Source organism: Puntigrus tetrazona, chromosome 22, assembly GCF_018831695.1.
Source record: "Puntigrus tetrazona isolate hp1 chromosome 22, ASM1883169v1, whole genome shotgun sequence".
NCBI classification, from domain to species: domain Eukaryota; kingdom Metazoa; phylum Chordata; class Actinopteri; order Cypriniformes; family Cyprinidae; genus Puntigrus; species Puntigrus tetrazona.
The window spans coordinates 7,280,083-7,297,520 of NC_056720.1; the positions used below are offsets into that span (position 1 = coordinate 7,280,083).

Below are 17,438 nucleotides of genomic sequence, written 5' to 3' on the forward strand. Positions count from 1 at the left end.
ATGACGTCGTGGACACCTATGTTTTTGAGAGTGTAGTTTATGCACAGTGTTTTTCATCGGAAACATCAACACATTTAGGTCCCGAAGCACCAATCGCAGCTCTTTATCTTAATGACTGGAGAAGCAGACCCCAAGTCATCATTTTTTCGAAGTCTAGACTTTCCAGATCAGATACTTAAAAGGAGCAATCAACATTGTTGTGCTGTCATACACTGCAAATCAAAAACGTGATCATTTTTGCACAAATCGAGTTGTTTGGTTTTAAAGGATTAAAGAAGAATAATTTTTTTGTTTTGTTTTGATTGAATCTGAAATCTATAACGGTCGATATTAGATTTTGTCGCCAGTCGTTGGCGAACACACCATTTGGGGTCCGAAAGCACCAACCGCATCTTTACAACCTCTTTATTTTCGCGATTTAAGAGCATAGAATAAGGTCCCCGCTGATTTTTCGGAGTCTGGACCTTCCAGATCTGGTAATTAAAAGCAGTAATTGACTTTTTCGGCTGAACGCTGTCAGGCATGTTCGATCAAAGCGGAAAGGGGAAATCTAGGCCACCAACTACAGACTCTCTCAAAGACACTTTCCCCTCATTATATTTAATAGACTACAATCTTTTCACCTCGCAAGAATACCTATCTCCAAATCATTCACAAACAGCACTAAATAAAGTATATGGAGGCGTTGTTATTTTCAGTGCGGGTTTCTAGGCCTCGCTCCAGTTCCGCATTACATTACGAGACTCACTTCTATCTATTTGCAATCTGTTGTATGAAGAGTTTGTTAATTATAATTTGTGCAACCTAATGGGTTATGAGAACGGCGCGGTTAGTGCGGTTATTAATATCAGCAAACTGCTCGCGCTTAACCACAGATGGTTTCGTGCCTGCAACGTCCTGCAGCCTTCTGTTATATCTCTAATCTATAATTATTATCTAACACTAATATTTATTTGGCCAGAAAGGCGCTACTAATTATGCCACAAACATGAAGCCATTTCCAGTCAAGGATGATGTGCTTTTGAGGTTACGGATCAGACGGAACGTGACGGGCCAATCAAAGCTGATATTTAAAAGGTAAATAGCCATTTGATTGGCCAATTCAAGCTTTGCATTGTGAAAGGCAATTCTCAAGTCTGAAGTCTCTCACACCAACGACTCTGCACGGGCTTTGCGGAGCCGAAACACGCATTAAAAGGCAATATGCGCACAACCACACACACAACACGTATGCAATTAACTCGAATGAAATGACAAATTATCTCACATTTAATATCATTTGTTTCGGCAAACTAAATAATCAAAAAATGGTATCTCGCTTCACAATTAAATGAATGTTACATCAAGCACGCCTATCTAAAAAGCATCTGATTAAATTAAACGAGAATTATTATCTACTCATCTATATGAATTCTGAAAGTAAAAAAAAAAAGTTACATTAGGTAAAAAAATAATAATAATCTATCCACCCATCCATATGTAAAATAGAAAAGTAATTAAAAATAAAAATGAACGATTACCTATAAAGTATTTTGCTAAAGAGTGAATAAAAAAAAAGATTATCTGAATTATGCAAGTAAAACGAGTTAAATCAAGTGACATCTATCCATCTGTGTGCACATCTAGTTACAAAACCTCATCAAATTAAATCTATTTTTATGCAATTAAAATATATAAATAACGAAATATATATATATGATGGATAATGCTGAATTTCTAACATTAAATTAACTGTCAAGGCACCAGTCGCTATCCACAAACATGGCCTGGATTCCAACTTGCCAAGTTTTTTATGGATGTTATGTTTAGACACATATGCAAATGAACCATAAGGGATTTGCATATTCATGTTGGACAACCCCGAGTGCCTAACCAGAGTCTGAGGCAACAAATCTTCCTCAGAGAGTAATGCAAATCTCAATTCAACAGATATAAGAATCACATTTACAAGTGTGGAAATAAGTTTTGCCAAGCGTCGCCTGCCTGCTCCGTTTATATTCCTTTATATGGCCGGGTCGCCAGATTTTCTTTAATCAAGCCGTTTAAAATCAATCTATGCAGTGTGAATCAACTAAAAATCGAACGTTGATCTTAAATAACCTGTGGCGGTGTACCGCGAATGTGCGAAATTATAGGCTTTTAAATTGTGATTACGATTATTCCCGAGCCATTTAGTCCTACTGCAAAACTTTTCTTTTAAGTAATGTCCTCCTACGAATTACATAAATCTTTATAAGTGCCACTGATGGTATGTGCAAGGCCCTTGAACACGACGCTGACTCATTTAGATGTCAATGGCATTACAAGCTGATCTATGCGAGGAAACAGCGCCGCCTAGCGTTCAGGAACCTCTCTGAAGCGGAGCGCAGGAGCCCCTCTTTAGATCTCACCGATCGATGCAGAAATCTATCTATTGATTAACTTACTCACAGTCCCGAGTCTTTAAATTATGGGAATCGCGTGACGTGCGTTTGCTTTCTGGACTTAAAAAAAGGAAGGAAAAAAGGAAAACAAACAAACAAAAAAAGCTTCGCATGAATCCAGTGGAAGAATCCGAACAGGCAGTTAAAAAGCATCGCCCACAGAGATGCGCGGATAACAAATGTATGCTGTACAAAAGCGTAAAAAATAAATAAAGAATACAAATGATGATGATGCATGTGCGGTAGCCTCATTCTGAAAGCTGTGCAAAGACACTAAATCAGTGAGTGAGTGAGTTTTGCAACTTGAAAGTTAAGTATGATCCTGAAAAAAAGAAAATCTGCTGACAAAGACTGTATTACAATTCCACTACTCTCTAAAGTTTTAACTTTAGCTTTAAATTTAACTAGCTTAATTGTAGTAAATGCTACATATATGCAACTTCACGCACCAGATTCCAGACATAACAGTATATATATATATATATATATATATATATATATATATATATATATATATATATATATATATATATATATATATAGACACATATGCACATTACATTATTTATAACATACATTATTTTATAATTCTTAAAAGTTAAAATGCTAATAAAAAATAAATAAATATACATAACATAATAAATTACATTAAGAATTCTAAAGTATAATTTATTTATTAAAATTTTATTAATTTTAAAATACATTATTATTATTATTATTATTATTATTATTATTATTATTATTATTATTATTATTATTATTAAAAGGCTACTCACAGTTGTTTGCTGCCAGTGTGGCGCGTAGCGCGCACAGGAGCGCGAACGCGTGGAGACTCAGCGCGTCCATCAGCACCGCCTTCGTCACCTCTCCAAACGCACAACAACGCTTATCCAAGTTGCACTATATTCCCAGCCAGCGTAAAATAGCTCCAAACAGCCAGTTCGGGGTCGGCTCCAGCGGCTCTTCGGCTAGTCTGTCCGGTGATGAATCGAACGAGACGCTCCCCCCATAGTTCCTCTTAAAGACATACGTTAGGCTCTTCCCACGAGACTCTGCGCGCGCTAAGTTTTTTGGGGTTGGTCTGGACGCCTTCAGATCTGCTTCGTATTCCGAACTGTTCAGGTCCAGCTGAACTCGAGAAGATGCTGAGGTCAGAATGAGACTTTGCGCGTTTTGATGAGCGAGCCGGCGGACGCAGCGTGGAGAGGTTGTGCGCTGTGAGCCGAATGATACGATCTGTGGAAAGCGGTTGAGTTTTGAGAGAGAGAGAGAGGGAGAGAGAGAGAGAGAGAGAGAGAGAGAGAGGGAGAGGGAGAGAGAGATTTCAGCAGCACACATGTGGACAGCGCTCACCGACGCGCTCCAGTTTCACACACGACGCTGCTGAAGCGCATCTCCAGGTGCAAACGTCCGTAACGTTTATCACGTTCGCGTATGTCTGACAGTCTAATACACTGTAGTTTAATGCTGTGTAAATGAGCTAATGTTAAATACGCGGCGGCTCTGACGTTTGTCCTAAAATTCCCTTGATTGCGCGGGACTTCCGGTTCATTGGCAGCTATAAGTAAAAAGTGCAAATAAAACAATTTGCTCTGCAAACCATAGTTTATCATTATGTGGTAAAACAATGGGGTAGCAAATACAAGCAGTATCAAGCACATTATGGACTTGTTTACAGTTCAAATGAAACGCAGGACACCAGGTTTGGTTAAAAAAACAAGATGGTACATTAAAATATAGATATAAATAAATATGAAATATAATATTTTTAGAGAAATACTTGAGTTGGAATTGACATTTTTGGAGACATACACAACCCACAACATAGCCTACTGGACTTGTGTTTCTCCTCCTTTTTTTTAAAAACAAATTTCCCCATTGTTTTTCAATGGGAAGCGGACTCTTGTGTCTCGTTTATGACACTGCATTAAAAAAAAAGCATGTCTAGACGTTTTCCATTCTACATCTGGAATCTCGCGTTTTTTGACCACAAGCGGTAATCCAGTGAACGGGTCTAACTCAGTCTGGTCCAATGACATCATTATCACATGGCAGAGCTGATTGGTTCTCTGCTGTATCTGTCGCCAGTGAGCGCTCTGCTCAAAATTCAGACGTATCTCTAGTGTTTGGGCGCTTCAGAAACCCTCCACCTTCCCCAGTTCCACCTGTATAGATGGTGATTCGTGTATGCGGTTATACAGAAATGGACTTGCTTGCTCTGTAACTCAGCCAGCATGAAATTGAGAATGAAGAGCTTGACTAACGACGAAAGGAATGAACGATGAGAGAACGAAAAAGCTAAAGTGGCATGCTTGCGTTTTTTTACGTTACATTCACTTTTGGTCGTACTATTGGATAGGTTTAGGTGTAGCACATATATTACTTTACTTGAAAACATCACAGCGCTTTAGAGTCAAAGCGCCACTCAGCGGACATTTCAAGGCAGATCTGCGGCGAGGCACACAAAACTAACATCGTTTGTTACGTTATCTGTTCTAGGAAAAAAAAAAGTACTCTTTCAGCGCATCGAAATATGTACGCAATAACGTACGTCGCGTATTTCGCGTCTTGCTAAAAATTACCCGCAGGAACGCTTTCGCCGTAAGATCGGAAAAATGTGAAAATGTTCTCTGTGCGTTTAGTCGTTTCCAATCGGAGACTTCAGCAAAGGCCTCCATTTGCTCTCCTTTCGCTCCTTGTCCTTTCAAGGACAAGTTTCCATTGACTAAATAGACCGCTGGCTGAAAACCATCTGACTCTAAAAATCAAGCGAAAATGCAGTTTACCTACAATTTTAAAAGTGACAAACCCGAGGCTTTCTACCTGAAAAATGTTGTCTGCGAACTCTCAGAGATTAGCATCGCCGTACCACCGTTTCTCTCCGGGATGCTAATGCGACGCAATTCCTTTGAGATCGAAGAATTAAAGTTGGGGTAAGTGAGGTAATTATTCTCCGTATCATCTAAAACACAAAGGCGAGTGCTCGGTGATCCATCATGATACACTACGCAGAAAAAAACCAAGTTGAAGTCATCATGACGCGACTGTTTTATGAGCCTCACGTAACCGAGGGAGCTCAAGATGCATACGCTGAATACACACGCACATTAGTGTTAATGCATTTCACAAATGCAGCGGTAATCTGTCGGCAGTTCATGGGGCACAATGGCATGTGTTTGAGACTGGATTATTGGAATCCAGAGTACAGGGATTAGAGCATTAATCCCAGAGGTCATTTGGACGGAGAATGACACCGTCCTCTGTTCAAAGAGCAAAGACCTACTTTGATACAGCCTGCGCACTGATAGCGGTCAGCCATGCGCACAGTGTTTATTATCTGCATCTTCCGGGAGATAAATATCTTTTTCTTGTTCATACATCAACTTCCAACAGAAAGCGTGAACGTCGTCACAATGGAATTGCGGTCATTTGGTCACAGGGAATTTTTAGGTACATACAGTGAAGGTGTTTACGGAAAAGAAAGAAATGCATAGATTAATAAGCATGCAATGCTATTAAATGCAAAGAAGTGCATGAATCATATCTATCTATCCATCTATCACGTATCTATCTCTCATACACGCATACGGATTTAATGTTTACTTTTTAAATACACTTAAATACATAAAATATGAAAGTCCAGCACTAGATATAGCTGTAGGTGTATTTATAATTATTTTTATGCAAAATAATGCAAATGATAATTCACATTTCATGAGGTCAGAAACATTAACACCGAGAACAGCATGAGTCATCATATGCTTTATGAACAATATTTTGAAGGACAAAGGTTAACGATTGGCTAATTTTCTCAATTCTCTCAGATTTTGAATTTTAAATGTATACATATATAAATTCACGTAATAAATGTAAACGTAATTACAAGTAAAACTATTATTATTATTATTTTAACTTGCCCATTAACTGGTCATAAATTCCACAAAATGCCCTCCCCACATTTTCATAAAAGTCCAATTGAACTTTAAATGTGTAATTATGTAAATCCATAAGAAATATAATTTTTTTTTTAATTATATCAAAACAAAACTATGGATAATTCTATTCGAAGCTATTTTGTCAAATAGAAAATAACATTTGAACAATTTATATAATGCATAACATATTAAATCATTTATTTAGATTTAAAACAGTTTTCTAGGTCACATATTCCAAAGTGCGTCTAGAATATTACAACCCATCGTCTGGAATTCTACTTCCTAGTCTCCTCATTGGGAATTCATCCTGGTCTTCTCTCGCCGGAGATCCATTTCCTGCCTCATCGTTTTTTAAAGTCCCATCATGCTGTGGCTCTGATCATGCTTTTAGACTTACAGATTAGCGGCTTTTAATTTACTCTCCCCGCCGGCTTCTCACGTCTCGCGTCTTCCATCCGCGGTCAAGGTTCTCGCCTTGCACCTGTGGTTGAAAGCGTTCGGATTTCATTTGGTTAACCTCACTTTAATAAGCTGGGTAATGATAGACTGGACGGGTGTCATCCAGTTGCATGGAGGTGAGATGAGAATGGTGTTGGAAAAGCCATTTCGAAGATGTAGCTTGCCATGATATGAGCTACTCACGAATTCAAGTAGTTAATCTACTGTCAAAATGCACAAAAAGCAGCTTGGAGTTAAAAAAAAAAGGAAAAATGTAACTAACTTGAATTAAAAAAATGGTAAGAAATTTTACTCGGTGAATTTTATTTTGAAATTTTGGGTAATTTAGGACAAATGAGGCCAGAGTATGGAGTGTTTTAGGATAAAGTGATTATCTAAAATGGGTCAAACATTTGAACAGAGTAGTAGGATTGTTTAAAACGAACTAGTTCACTAAAGCAGCAACTGAAGCAGAGAACATATAGGATTAAGTGCTTTAGTACAATGAATCATACATCAGACGTATGAACGAGAACTGAAACGAACCAATTTTCTAGAACAAAGCAAACAAAGCGGAGATTGAAGCATTTAGGATAAAGTGGTTCGCTAAAACGAATCAGACAATTAAACAGACTTGAACAAGGGGATTGTTTAAGATAAGCAAATCCACTAGAAAGCAAATAAAGCAGGCAATTATTTACTAGAACAATGCGATTGAAGCAGATAAAATAAAGCTTTTGGGTTGAAGGGATTCGTTAAAACGAATCAAACAATCCTCTTGTTCACACGTCTGTCCAAATGTTTAAGATGAACCAACTATGAAGTAAACAAAGCAGTCAATATAGCATTTACGCCAAGCGATTCATTAAAAAGAATCAGACGTGCACATGAACAAGAGGACTGTTTCACTAGAACTAGAAAATATTTTGAGGCCGAAATTTTTCGCACGTTAAAAAATAAATACGACCTGACTTTGTTTGAATCGCATTTATACACTCAGTATAGAGCAACCTTGAGTATGATGCGACGACGCACTGGAATAAAAACAATAGATTTAAATAGATGCTTCCACATTCGTATCTTTTCATCTCACGAATTCATCCCAGACTAATGACATAAAAGAAAGAAGTGAACCAACTCACTAAACGAATCAACATTTTTCAGCCCTACCAAGTAGTGATTTAAAATGCCATATGTTACACTGAGCTGTACAGCAATATAACGTTGGAAAAAAAAAAAAAAAAAAAAAAAAAGATTTGATTTTAAAATTCAGTGTATTTCTTGAAAAACAGCTGATCTATTGTTGTGCTACTAATAAAAAATGTGCTTCTAACTCCTCAACGCTGCATGAGAAACATGCTAAGAAGTAGAGAGAGTGAGTCTTTCTGTGAAAAGGACACCGTGTTTATCTCCAGGAGCAAAGCTTTGGGAAGAAAGGGTGAGCAGAAAAAAAAAAGATGAAAGACGGGAAGAAAAAGAAACGAGAGAAACAGACAAAAGAGACAGGGTGAAAAAGCACCTTCAGTTCCAGCAAAGGTGAAGCCACACACAGACAAAAGAGTAGAGCAAGAACAGCCATTAATAAATAATGACATTATTTATTAATTACATATTATGGATGATGTTTCCTCTTTTTATGTTCTTCATTTTTTACCTCTCTTTCAGTCTTTCTTCCTTTTTACGTGTGGTTTTGAACTCTGTGTTCTTGGTTTTCCTTCGTCATTAAAAATTAAGAGGTTCAATACACATGTCCAGGTTTTCATTATCGTGAACTTGATGAAGGTTCACGCATCGATTTTAATGCACTGGCCTGTTTGGCTCCTGTATATCTTGTATCTAAAAGTGACTACTTACAACAATGAAAACAAATAGTCAGCACAAGTCATCAGAGACTAAGAAACACTTATTTTATAACTGATAAAGCTTGTCTTCCTGACTCATTCTTATCTCTGACATGCCCAAAATGAACCTCGGCTGCTCTGCAGTATCTTTAAAAGCTACTACTCTCTGAAAGTCAAACATATATACACACACACATATATATATATATATATATATATATATATATATATATATATATATATATATATACACACACACACACACACACACACACACACACATATATATATATATATATATATATATATATATATATATATATATATATATATATATATATATATATATATATTTCTTTATTGATTTTATGTACCTATGCTTATAATACAACGTCAAGTTGCAAGTAAAACTCAATTAATAAATGTAAAAATCAGATAATAATTGAACATTTCTGTTACCTGCATCAGAGGAGGATAGACTTCAACTGGAGAAAAATGTATAAATAATGCTAAAAAAAAAAAATCATAATCCACATGACTCGGGTCTATGAATTAAGTATAAAAAATCTCAAAAAGGTCCTCTATCCATTATTTTAATCCAAAAAGTCATTTCGTCTTAACCAGGATAATAGATTAAAAAAAAGAAGCATTACGTTTGGAATATGTCGAGATGCCCTCTAGGGTTAACTTGATCTTCAAGCTTGAGATCCTGGTTGAAAAACATCCACATTCAGATCTATTCCTATTCTGGCTTCAAACTTTTGACTTTTCAGTAATCAAGTCCTGAAGAGAAAAATCCTGTTGTACATTTTCTCTAATTGGATACTCGACAAAAGGTTGGACAAAAATTCTTTTCATTTTACAAAAAAGGTGTTATTTGTAGGAACTGTTCAATGAAAGGTTCTTTGGAGAAAAAAATCCTTATTTTGTGGCACTACTGTAAATGCCCTGCCTTTAGAAAACATTATTTTTTAAGAATTTAGTTAAAATAGTACATCGTGAATACAAAGTATGAATGTTCATTGCATGAAAACCTAGTGGTTTTTTTTGTCACATCAAGGTACAAAATCACTTTCCAGAATCTTCGCTGTTCTTCTGTGGTGGAAAAACCTTCAACAACCATCTCTTAACTGAACCACAACCATGAATTGCTTCCTTCTTTACATCAACAATAGTTATTTTCTCCTTTTCAGTATTTCACTACTTTAGAGTACTACCATAACACTTGGGCCATCGTTGACTCCTATGATAAATTGTTTGCGCTGCTATTTATTTGCTTTGCTATTCATTGCTATTAAGTTGCTTTAGATAACAACAACTGCTAAATTGAACGTAAGCATTATTTTAAATGCTAGTTTATGCATTCCTCTAATTGACAAAATCAGGGACGAAACATAACCCCTGTCAACCAAATTCATCTAACTTTTAAGTAAGAGCTGAAACCATTCTTCAACTCTGAAACTTGATAGACTCTCCTCATTCATCTGTATAGTCCAGCAGCAGATGGGTATTGACAGCTGGCTGACATCCAGTCAGAGAGAGCAGTGTGTTCGCTCTCCTGTAGATTTTTCTGTCTGTCTAGGCGCTGGCTGTGTGAGTTCTTTACGTCCGTGAGGAAGAGTATTGGACTTTAATTACGGCTTCTGTTTGTCTTGGATTAGCTGTACAATCTCGATTGAGAGAGCTACTGCGCGACAACAAAAACAACAACTCGAACTCTTTAAACTAGAGATTTACATGTTGTGAAGAAACTGTGAGCGGTGTTTCCCGCTGCAAAAGTAGATTTTCATATGTTTTTTACTATGCTATACTTATGTTAAATTTACACCCAAAGCAAAATACAATCTTTTGACATTTCAACCCGTACAGTTCTAGTCCGACGAGACCCAAAGTCCCGAGTTTACTGTAGGGAAATCAGGGCTGCGCTGAAAATGGCAAGGAACCAAGGCGGAGGAACCGTCCTATCCGTCACGGATCATTGGCTTCCACGGAGAGCTCCGTGTGGGGGCTTGAAATCATCAGTACGCTAACAGAGTGAACCTACCCAATGGGCCTTATGGCAGCCCATCACATCGACACTTACGAGGCACGTGCGAAAAGTGCGGATGCTCAGATTCATTCACCACAGCATTGCCGTCGCTCTCCTCCGTTGGCGCGCGAGTGTTTTGAAAGGGCGCTTCAGGTCGCGTGGAAGAATCGCTCCTGCGTGCCCCTGCTGGAAAATAGCTGGCTAGGTGAGGGAACATCTGTTTTCAATGGATTCTGTCCCACCTCTCTGGGAAGCCAGATGGAAAGAAAGGGAGATAAAAAGGGAAGGAGAGGATGTGCTGAAAACGCCGTCTACAGAGAGAAAAAGCATTCAGAGAGGTGACTAATTACGCTTCTGATGTCTGAATTCAGACTGTGAAAGTGAATTACACATCTAACAGGCTGTGACTCTAGAGAACCTGTGTTTGGCTCCTTTGATTGCTCAAGGTATTACAAATATTTCACAGATTTTATTTCCCCAGAAAGAAGAGCTGGACGTGCTTCCCATAGATCTAAATTCACTTAATCTCGTTAAGCAAGATGCAATACAGTTCGGCTGACAAAGCACTTCAGCCTTAATGGAGATTCTCCTCAGCTTGAAGACCTCTGGCTTGCGTTTCCGAGAAATCAGCACTCATTATCTGGATCTGGTTATGGTGCGACAGCCTGACGTTCCAGTATCGCGGCTTTGTGGGGTAAATTTACGGAACGCTCCGCCCGTTCCCGAAGAAACGCCATTAACCTCATACATTAGCTAACCCTGAGCATATGCTAAAATTTATTATCTTTTACGACGGGCGATTACGATGATAATTTCCATTATAAAGCCATTATGAAGCGCTTCAGTAAATGCCTGAGATTTGTGACATAATGGAGGAATTACCCAACGGTTCATTCATATTGAGTAGCTGTGGGCCTTTGTATAGTTAGCTTCATTTCGAAGTGTCTGCAGAAGGTGATCAGGCCAGAAATTAGTCTCGTCACTGTATATGAATTATTTGCTTTTGATGAAACCGAATGGTCCATTTCTCTGTTAAATCACAGCGTCTTCCGCTGAAAAAGAATGACATAAGATCTATTTAATATCTCGTTTAATTCTCGTAAACCAACAAATGAAAACTTTCTGGTAAAGTGCTGAGTCCGAATCACTGAAATAAGTCGTTTTTTAAAATGAATCCCAAGCTTTTTATGTTGTTGTCCACATGAAACGTTAGCGTATTGCATGCCCACGATCTTTTCACGTTGTTTGAATGAAAAAGCAAATTCATTCTTTGTCGCTTTTGGAGCAGTAAAAATTGCGATTTTAGCTTTTACTATGAAATGGAAATGAAATCGACCATTCAGATCAATCGACGCAGATTAGCATACACAAAGGAAGGGTTTGGAAAAATGAAGCGTTGAGCAAATAAGAGAAAAAATGCGTATTGTAAGAGTGTTTTTAAGCCTTGCATGCACACCAGCCTGTTGACTCTCAAAACTAAAATATGAACCATTCATTGCCTATAATAGGGGCACTTTAGATATCTAAATTGTTAGCTTTGAGATTTATTGGAGATACAACTATAACACTTGTGTAATTGATTATTTTCTCCGAATAACAAACCCCCAATAATCTCAACTAGTTTTTGAAGGGCTCTCAATATGCCTCGTGTCTCAAACTGTGCCATTTTTGAGGCAGCATTTCAATATGAATGTCACATTTTTCAGCATGATATTCGTGTCATGCTATTCTTTGCAATGCCCGCTGGTCCATATTACCATTCCACACAAGGCTACAGGTGTCAGAGTTACTTTCCTCTGGCGATGTAGCGGTCTGTCAAAATGGGGCGGGGAAGGTACGGTTGTTTATACCAGCTTCCTCTAATACGTTCACACTCTACTTCTTTTTAATTTCCTCTCTTGTTAAATTGAAAGAGCCCCCCACCCACCCCTCTCTCTGAAGCTGTCACCATGGCATTTATGTCTATGTTGGACTTCAATAGGTCGAAGCACTGTTTATCAGACACTTCTTTTCCTAAAAGAGTTTCAGACTCACCACCACTCATGTGTCGTCCGCCCAGGGGAAGCTCAGGCAGTTTGTCAATAGGCCCATTATGCGACCTGTCAAGGAATATGACAAGGGCCCATGGCTCCCTCAGTTACTGTCTGGGTATTGAGAAGCTCACAAGAAAATGCCACACGTCCCTACAAGAATTAAACCTTGTAGCGGTGTGATATTTTTCCTATTATGATAGCAAAGAAAGAGATATCACTCCAGAAAAGCATCACTGGAAGTATGGCGACTTGCGAGTGCTAACAAGGTTTTTCTTCTGTGCACTCCTATAACAAGTCTAAAAATGTGGCAGTTTTTAAGCAGCAACCAAATAAACAACTGTGTGTTAATTAACAAAATCTCTTGTTTTGTTCCGGTTTCTTTAAATGAGTCATACCGTGCCTTTTAAGATAAGTGAGATCTAGGGGTTATGCATCTACCATATAAGTTTCAAAATGGTCGATCGGCAGCAAATGGCGCACAGCCTGCATAAGGCAGCTGTGATTTTTCACAAGCCATGGTGACCTGTAAAAATCACGTCTAACATTTATAGTAAAGACAAACTCACAGTGTCTGTCTAGTCATGGCAACTATTTTTACAGCTACGTTATTATTCTAGCTACAGCTAATTATAACAATGCATATACAATTACACATGATTATATATAAATCGTCAGTTTGTTGTTTTACACGCATGCACCCATAAATGACATAGTCGTGAGATGCGAGAAAACCTTACAAAAGACAATACTTTATCAAACCTTTTTCTGATAGCAAAAGTGTGTAAACTCAAGCATTTAGTCCAAATGCTCGTTTTATCGTATTTAACCACAGCCAGTGGCATCAGGTATGCGATCATATTTCTAATTACGTCAGTTCTGGCACCCAGCATCACAACAACATGATATTTTAAGCTCCTTATGCAGCCAAATCCGTGCTGTTTTGAATGGGCCACCTCTTTCTTCCCTTTGTTTTGCATCCAGCTAAAAAAAAAAAAAAAAAAAAACAAACAACAAAAAATGGCCAATCAAAAGAGAGGCTCATGAATATTAATTAGACAGGCCAAAAGGCATGTCCGAATCCAAAGTTAGCTTCACTTTCTGTCTCATGAGATACCTTCATCTGATCAATTTTTGAAGGAAGCATAGATGTAGCCTTCGCTGCCTTTGATATCCCACAATTCTGTGCATTGCATCCCGTGACGGTTGAGCTAAAAAATAAAGATGGAATCTAAAAATGTAAACGTATATTTCTGAGTAACTTTTTGATGCTATTTCTAGCGAGAAATTAGTATTACAGTAATTAAACATTTGTTTAGTTCACCAAAGGTTTTGTTGTAGGTCATTAAACCGTCACGAGGCGCCTTCGCAAAAAAAAAAAAGAATAAAAACAATCACTGAATTCAAAAGCTTTGGAAAAAGTGTATGCTTGAATAAAACAATAGCTACTCAGAAATTTGTAAGCGACTGCTTTGACAGCTACACTAGTTTGGACCGCTGCTGTCTGTCTGGTGCCTCAGGAACAGTTTCCAACAGCTTTAAAATCATCAGTTACACAACAAAACATGATATACCGCGACCTTACAAACAGTTCCACTTTCACAGTCCGGTATTAAAGACGAATCTTTCTTTACTTCGGCCTCCTGGGCTGCGCAGAGTTAGTACAGTTGTGCGAGGAAGACGGTGGTGTTCATTAGCTAAACAGGGTCAACACTATGTCTATCCCTCCCACATGCAGAATCCACCAAATCAGCTATACTGCCGGTTCCCCCTCGCAGCGGCCCACACAGCAGGTGTTTATGGGTAATTGCTGTGTTTGGCACTTTAGATTGTTTGTGCTGATGGTGGCGGTTCCTTCCCAGGCATGACTATAATTTTAGGATAAACACTTTGCTACTACGCATACATTTTAAACAGAAAAACAACGCTGGTGGGTGTATATGCAGTCCATGTGAATGGTTTCAAACTACTGTCGAGGTATAATTCACGATCCGAGGGAAAGAACATAAAATTAAATGATTTGCCTAATAAAATACAGATTCAGACGTCAACGAAAGCTTTTATTGCATCATGCACGGCATTTCACCTCACTTATTGGGTTGATTTAAACCCAATAAGTAAAGAACTGCTTGAAAATAAGCATTTTTTTTACTTAGAACAGTGCATCCTTCAAGGCATAATTGGATACTTATTCAAAGGGAATTGGAGATTCGAAACCATCCTACTTAAATCCGCTTGTTTCGTGAATTCGCTGCAAAACTTTGCTCAGAAATCTTCCAAATGTTACCTTCATCAGCGCACAAACCCTTGAGCTTTTGTTTCTCCGCTCGTCTAGAGGTTTCCGGAGGGCTTCACCTCATCTGATGACCTCCATCCAAGCGAATTCTACATCTCTTGGACGGCGCACGCCAAAATACTGAGGGTTAGAGTTGCATTAGACCGGCTCTCCAGACAATACTGAGCAAATAAAGCATGGATATGAGAGATCTCAAAACCTCCCATCCAGCTGTACTTGAGTTAGTCTTCCAGCTGGGCCAATCTGGCGAACGTGAGAGAGATACGAACACCTGAACGTATAAGAGGAGTTGTAAAGACACCTGGAACGAAACAAAAATAACTGTTCTACTTTCACAGTGGTATTTTTGATGTATTTCCACTGAATCCACAGGTGGGAACTGTTGCACATGACAAGTGTAGTATTTTAAATTCTTCTCATTGCTGCCATTCCTGTTACTGCAGTCATGTAGCGGCGTTAAATAAATGAGCACAACGGAGGAAAAAAGCTCAACTGTGTCGAAAAAAAAAAACTAAGTAAAAGTTTCAAAGTCTCATCTTAATAGGTTGTGCACACTCTTGATTATAATGATTTTTTTAAAAGCTTGTGATACATTATAAATTCCTTAGAATATTGCGCTGGTTGTGAAAGAAAGAATGAATTTAAGTAATTCAGGATTAGGGATTTAACAGTGTTGTTATTATTATTATCGTTTCTGTGAAATTTTTATAATCTAGATTAGTTTAATATTTATTGATAAAATAATTTCCAATTTATTTTCTAACAATAAGGAAGTTATTATTTTTTATATTATTATTATTTTTTTTTTTTTTTTACTATATTGTACTGCATAATTACTATATGTGTATGTCTTATTTACATGGCTCATTTCACCAGAAAATAAAATAACATTTTCTAATTATTTAATTTTAATTTAATATAGTATTTTTTTCCTCCCAAAAGGCACGGTAGTTCATTCCTTTTTATTTTAGAATATTGTTATTAACTACTGTTAATGACATAAATAAATTAATGTATTTTATATCTTGTACCTGGCCGGTGCTTAATTAAATTGCTAACCTACTTCAACCTAACTGAACTATTAACGTAATCTTTTACAGCTACAACATTTTCAATAATATTTCACAGTAGGGCTGGGCACTATATGGCACGGTACATTCATGCGCATCTTATCAGTAAAGCCGCTTCTTTGATCAGCGGTAGCCCTATTTTACAGTAAAATGTTCTGTTGTTTATATGTTAACATGTTTTTTTCTTTCCTTGTTAATGTTTCCAGAACTTCTGACATCCGCGTTATTAAACAGCAAAATCCTTGCAAACATTTTCCTTCAGTTAGTCTACATGATTAAAAAGTTTTAATTAACACCAGTGTCCCAAATATTATTTATTCAACTGAAATGTGATTTACCGTTCACGTCCGAAGGAAAAGGCACCTTCCCACCGTGCTCCGTTTTTATTTGCGACTCAAACCCGGACCATCCATAAACACCCCACCTGTGAAGGAAGTTTCATTAGATTATTTATTTGTTTGTCTGTTAGAGGAAATGAGAAGAAATGGAACTGACCTTGCCAGCCAAAATGTTTCTCTTTATAGATAAGGCCGGCTGGATATGCTGTCCCTGGGCTATTGTGTTTAATGAAAATGAAGACCCTCAGTACCCCGCAGAGGACTCTGCAGGTGCCAAGCTCTGATCTATTATTCTCCGACAGAAAGCGAGAAAGAAAATGGCACGGAGAACGAGGCAGACCACCGTTTTTCAGGTGTTGTGTGATGAATTTGTCTGCTCCATTCTTGAATTCTGTTTCCCGACGTACAATCATACTCGCATCGCTCCGAACGAAGCGTTCCGGCATCAGCCGCTTACATTAATCTTCATCTCGGATTGAATTTCACCAGGACTGATTCATTAGCGAAGGGCCCGGTCGGGCTAGAGCCACGGCTGACGCGCCTGGATGAAACCCATGATGCTTAGGTTGCGACTGCATCGATTTGAAACGGGGCACGGAAAGATCCGCACATCGGGATCGGGGGACGGCGGTTGATAATCCACCCACAGTTGCGCCGACCCCCTGAAACCGAGAAAGCGAAAAACTGCAAGACGACAGCGGAGCACAGAACCACATGATTGCGGGCGACATGAGTTCAAGAAGGTAGACTAGCTACATTTCATACCGAGCTGGAAGTATGCAAATACACGTACAAGTATGCTAATTCTTGGCTGATGCATTGAAAGCATGTAATTACACATGCTTAACGTGCATTATTAGCTATACACTTGTCAACAGTTTAACTAAATGACTGTAGTTAAAAGCATTTTGCGTAGTTTGTTTTGAGGGTAAAAATTTTCTTGTTTTGCATTTCAAGTAAAACCTAAAACGGTGAATGATTTTTAGTAAACGTGCAAGGCATTCATTGTCTTTATATTAGAGCTCACAGTGTGTAGCT

At 38.0% G+C, this 17,438-nt stretch overlaps 1 protein-coding gene and 1 long non-coding RNA gene across 4 annotated transcripts in view; both read right to left on the reverse strand.

Annotated features, from left to right (window-relative positions):
• Positions 1-3,703, reverse strand: part of cntnap5b (contactin associated protein family member 5b) — a 48,885-nt gene extending 45,182 nt beyond the window's left edge. For 2 of the 3 annotated variants that reach the window (XM_043223788.1, XM_043223786.1), the window contains exon 1: positions 3,200-3,692. Coding sequence is in view for 2 of the 3 variants with exons in the window: in XM_043223786.1 (XP_043079721.1) it covers positions 3,200-3,269 (70 nt within the window). In the remaining variant the exon portion in view is untranslated. Of the gene's footprint in view, positions 1-3,199 lie in introns of all 3 variants that reach the window. The other variant, XM_043223787.1, reaches the window with a different exon arrangement.
• Positions 3,704-10,589: 6,886 nt separating this feature from the next.
• On the reverse strand, positions 10,590-16,473 carry LOC122327085. Its single transcript, XR_006247596.1, has 3 exons — positions 16,401-16,473; positions 12,701-12,765; positions 10,590-10,912 (listed from the first exon to the last, which is right to left on the reverse strand). It is a non-coding gene; the product is annotated as an uncharacterized LOC122327085 (long non-coding RNA).
• Positions 16,474-17,438: the final 965 nt, after the last annotated feature.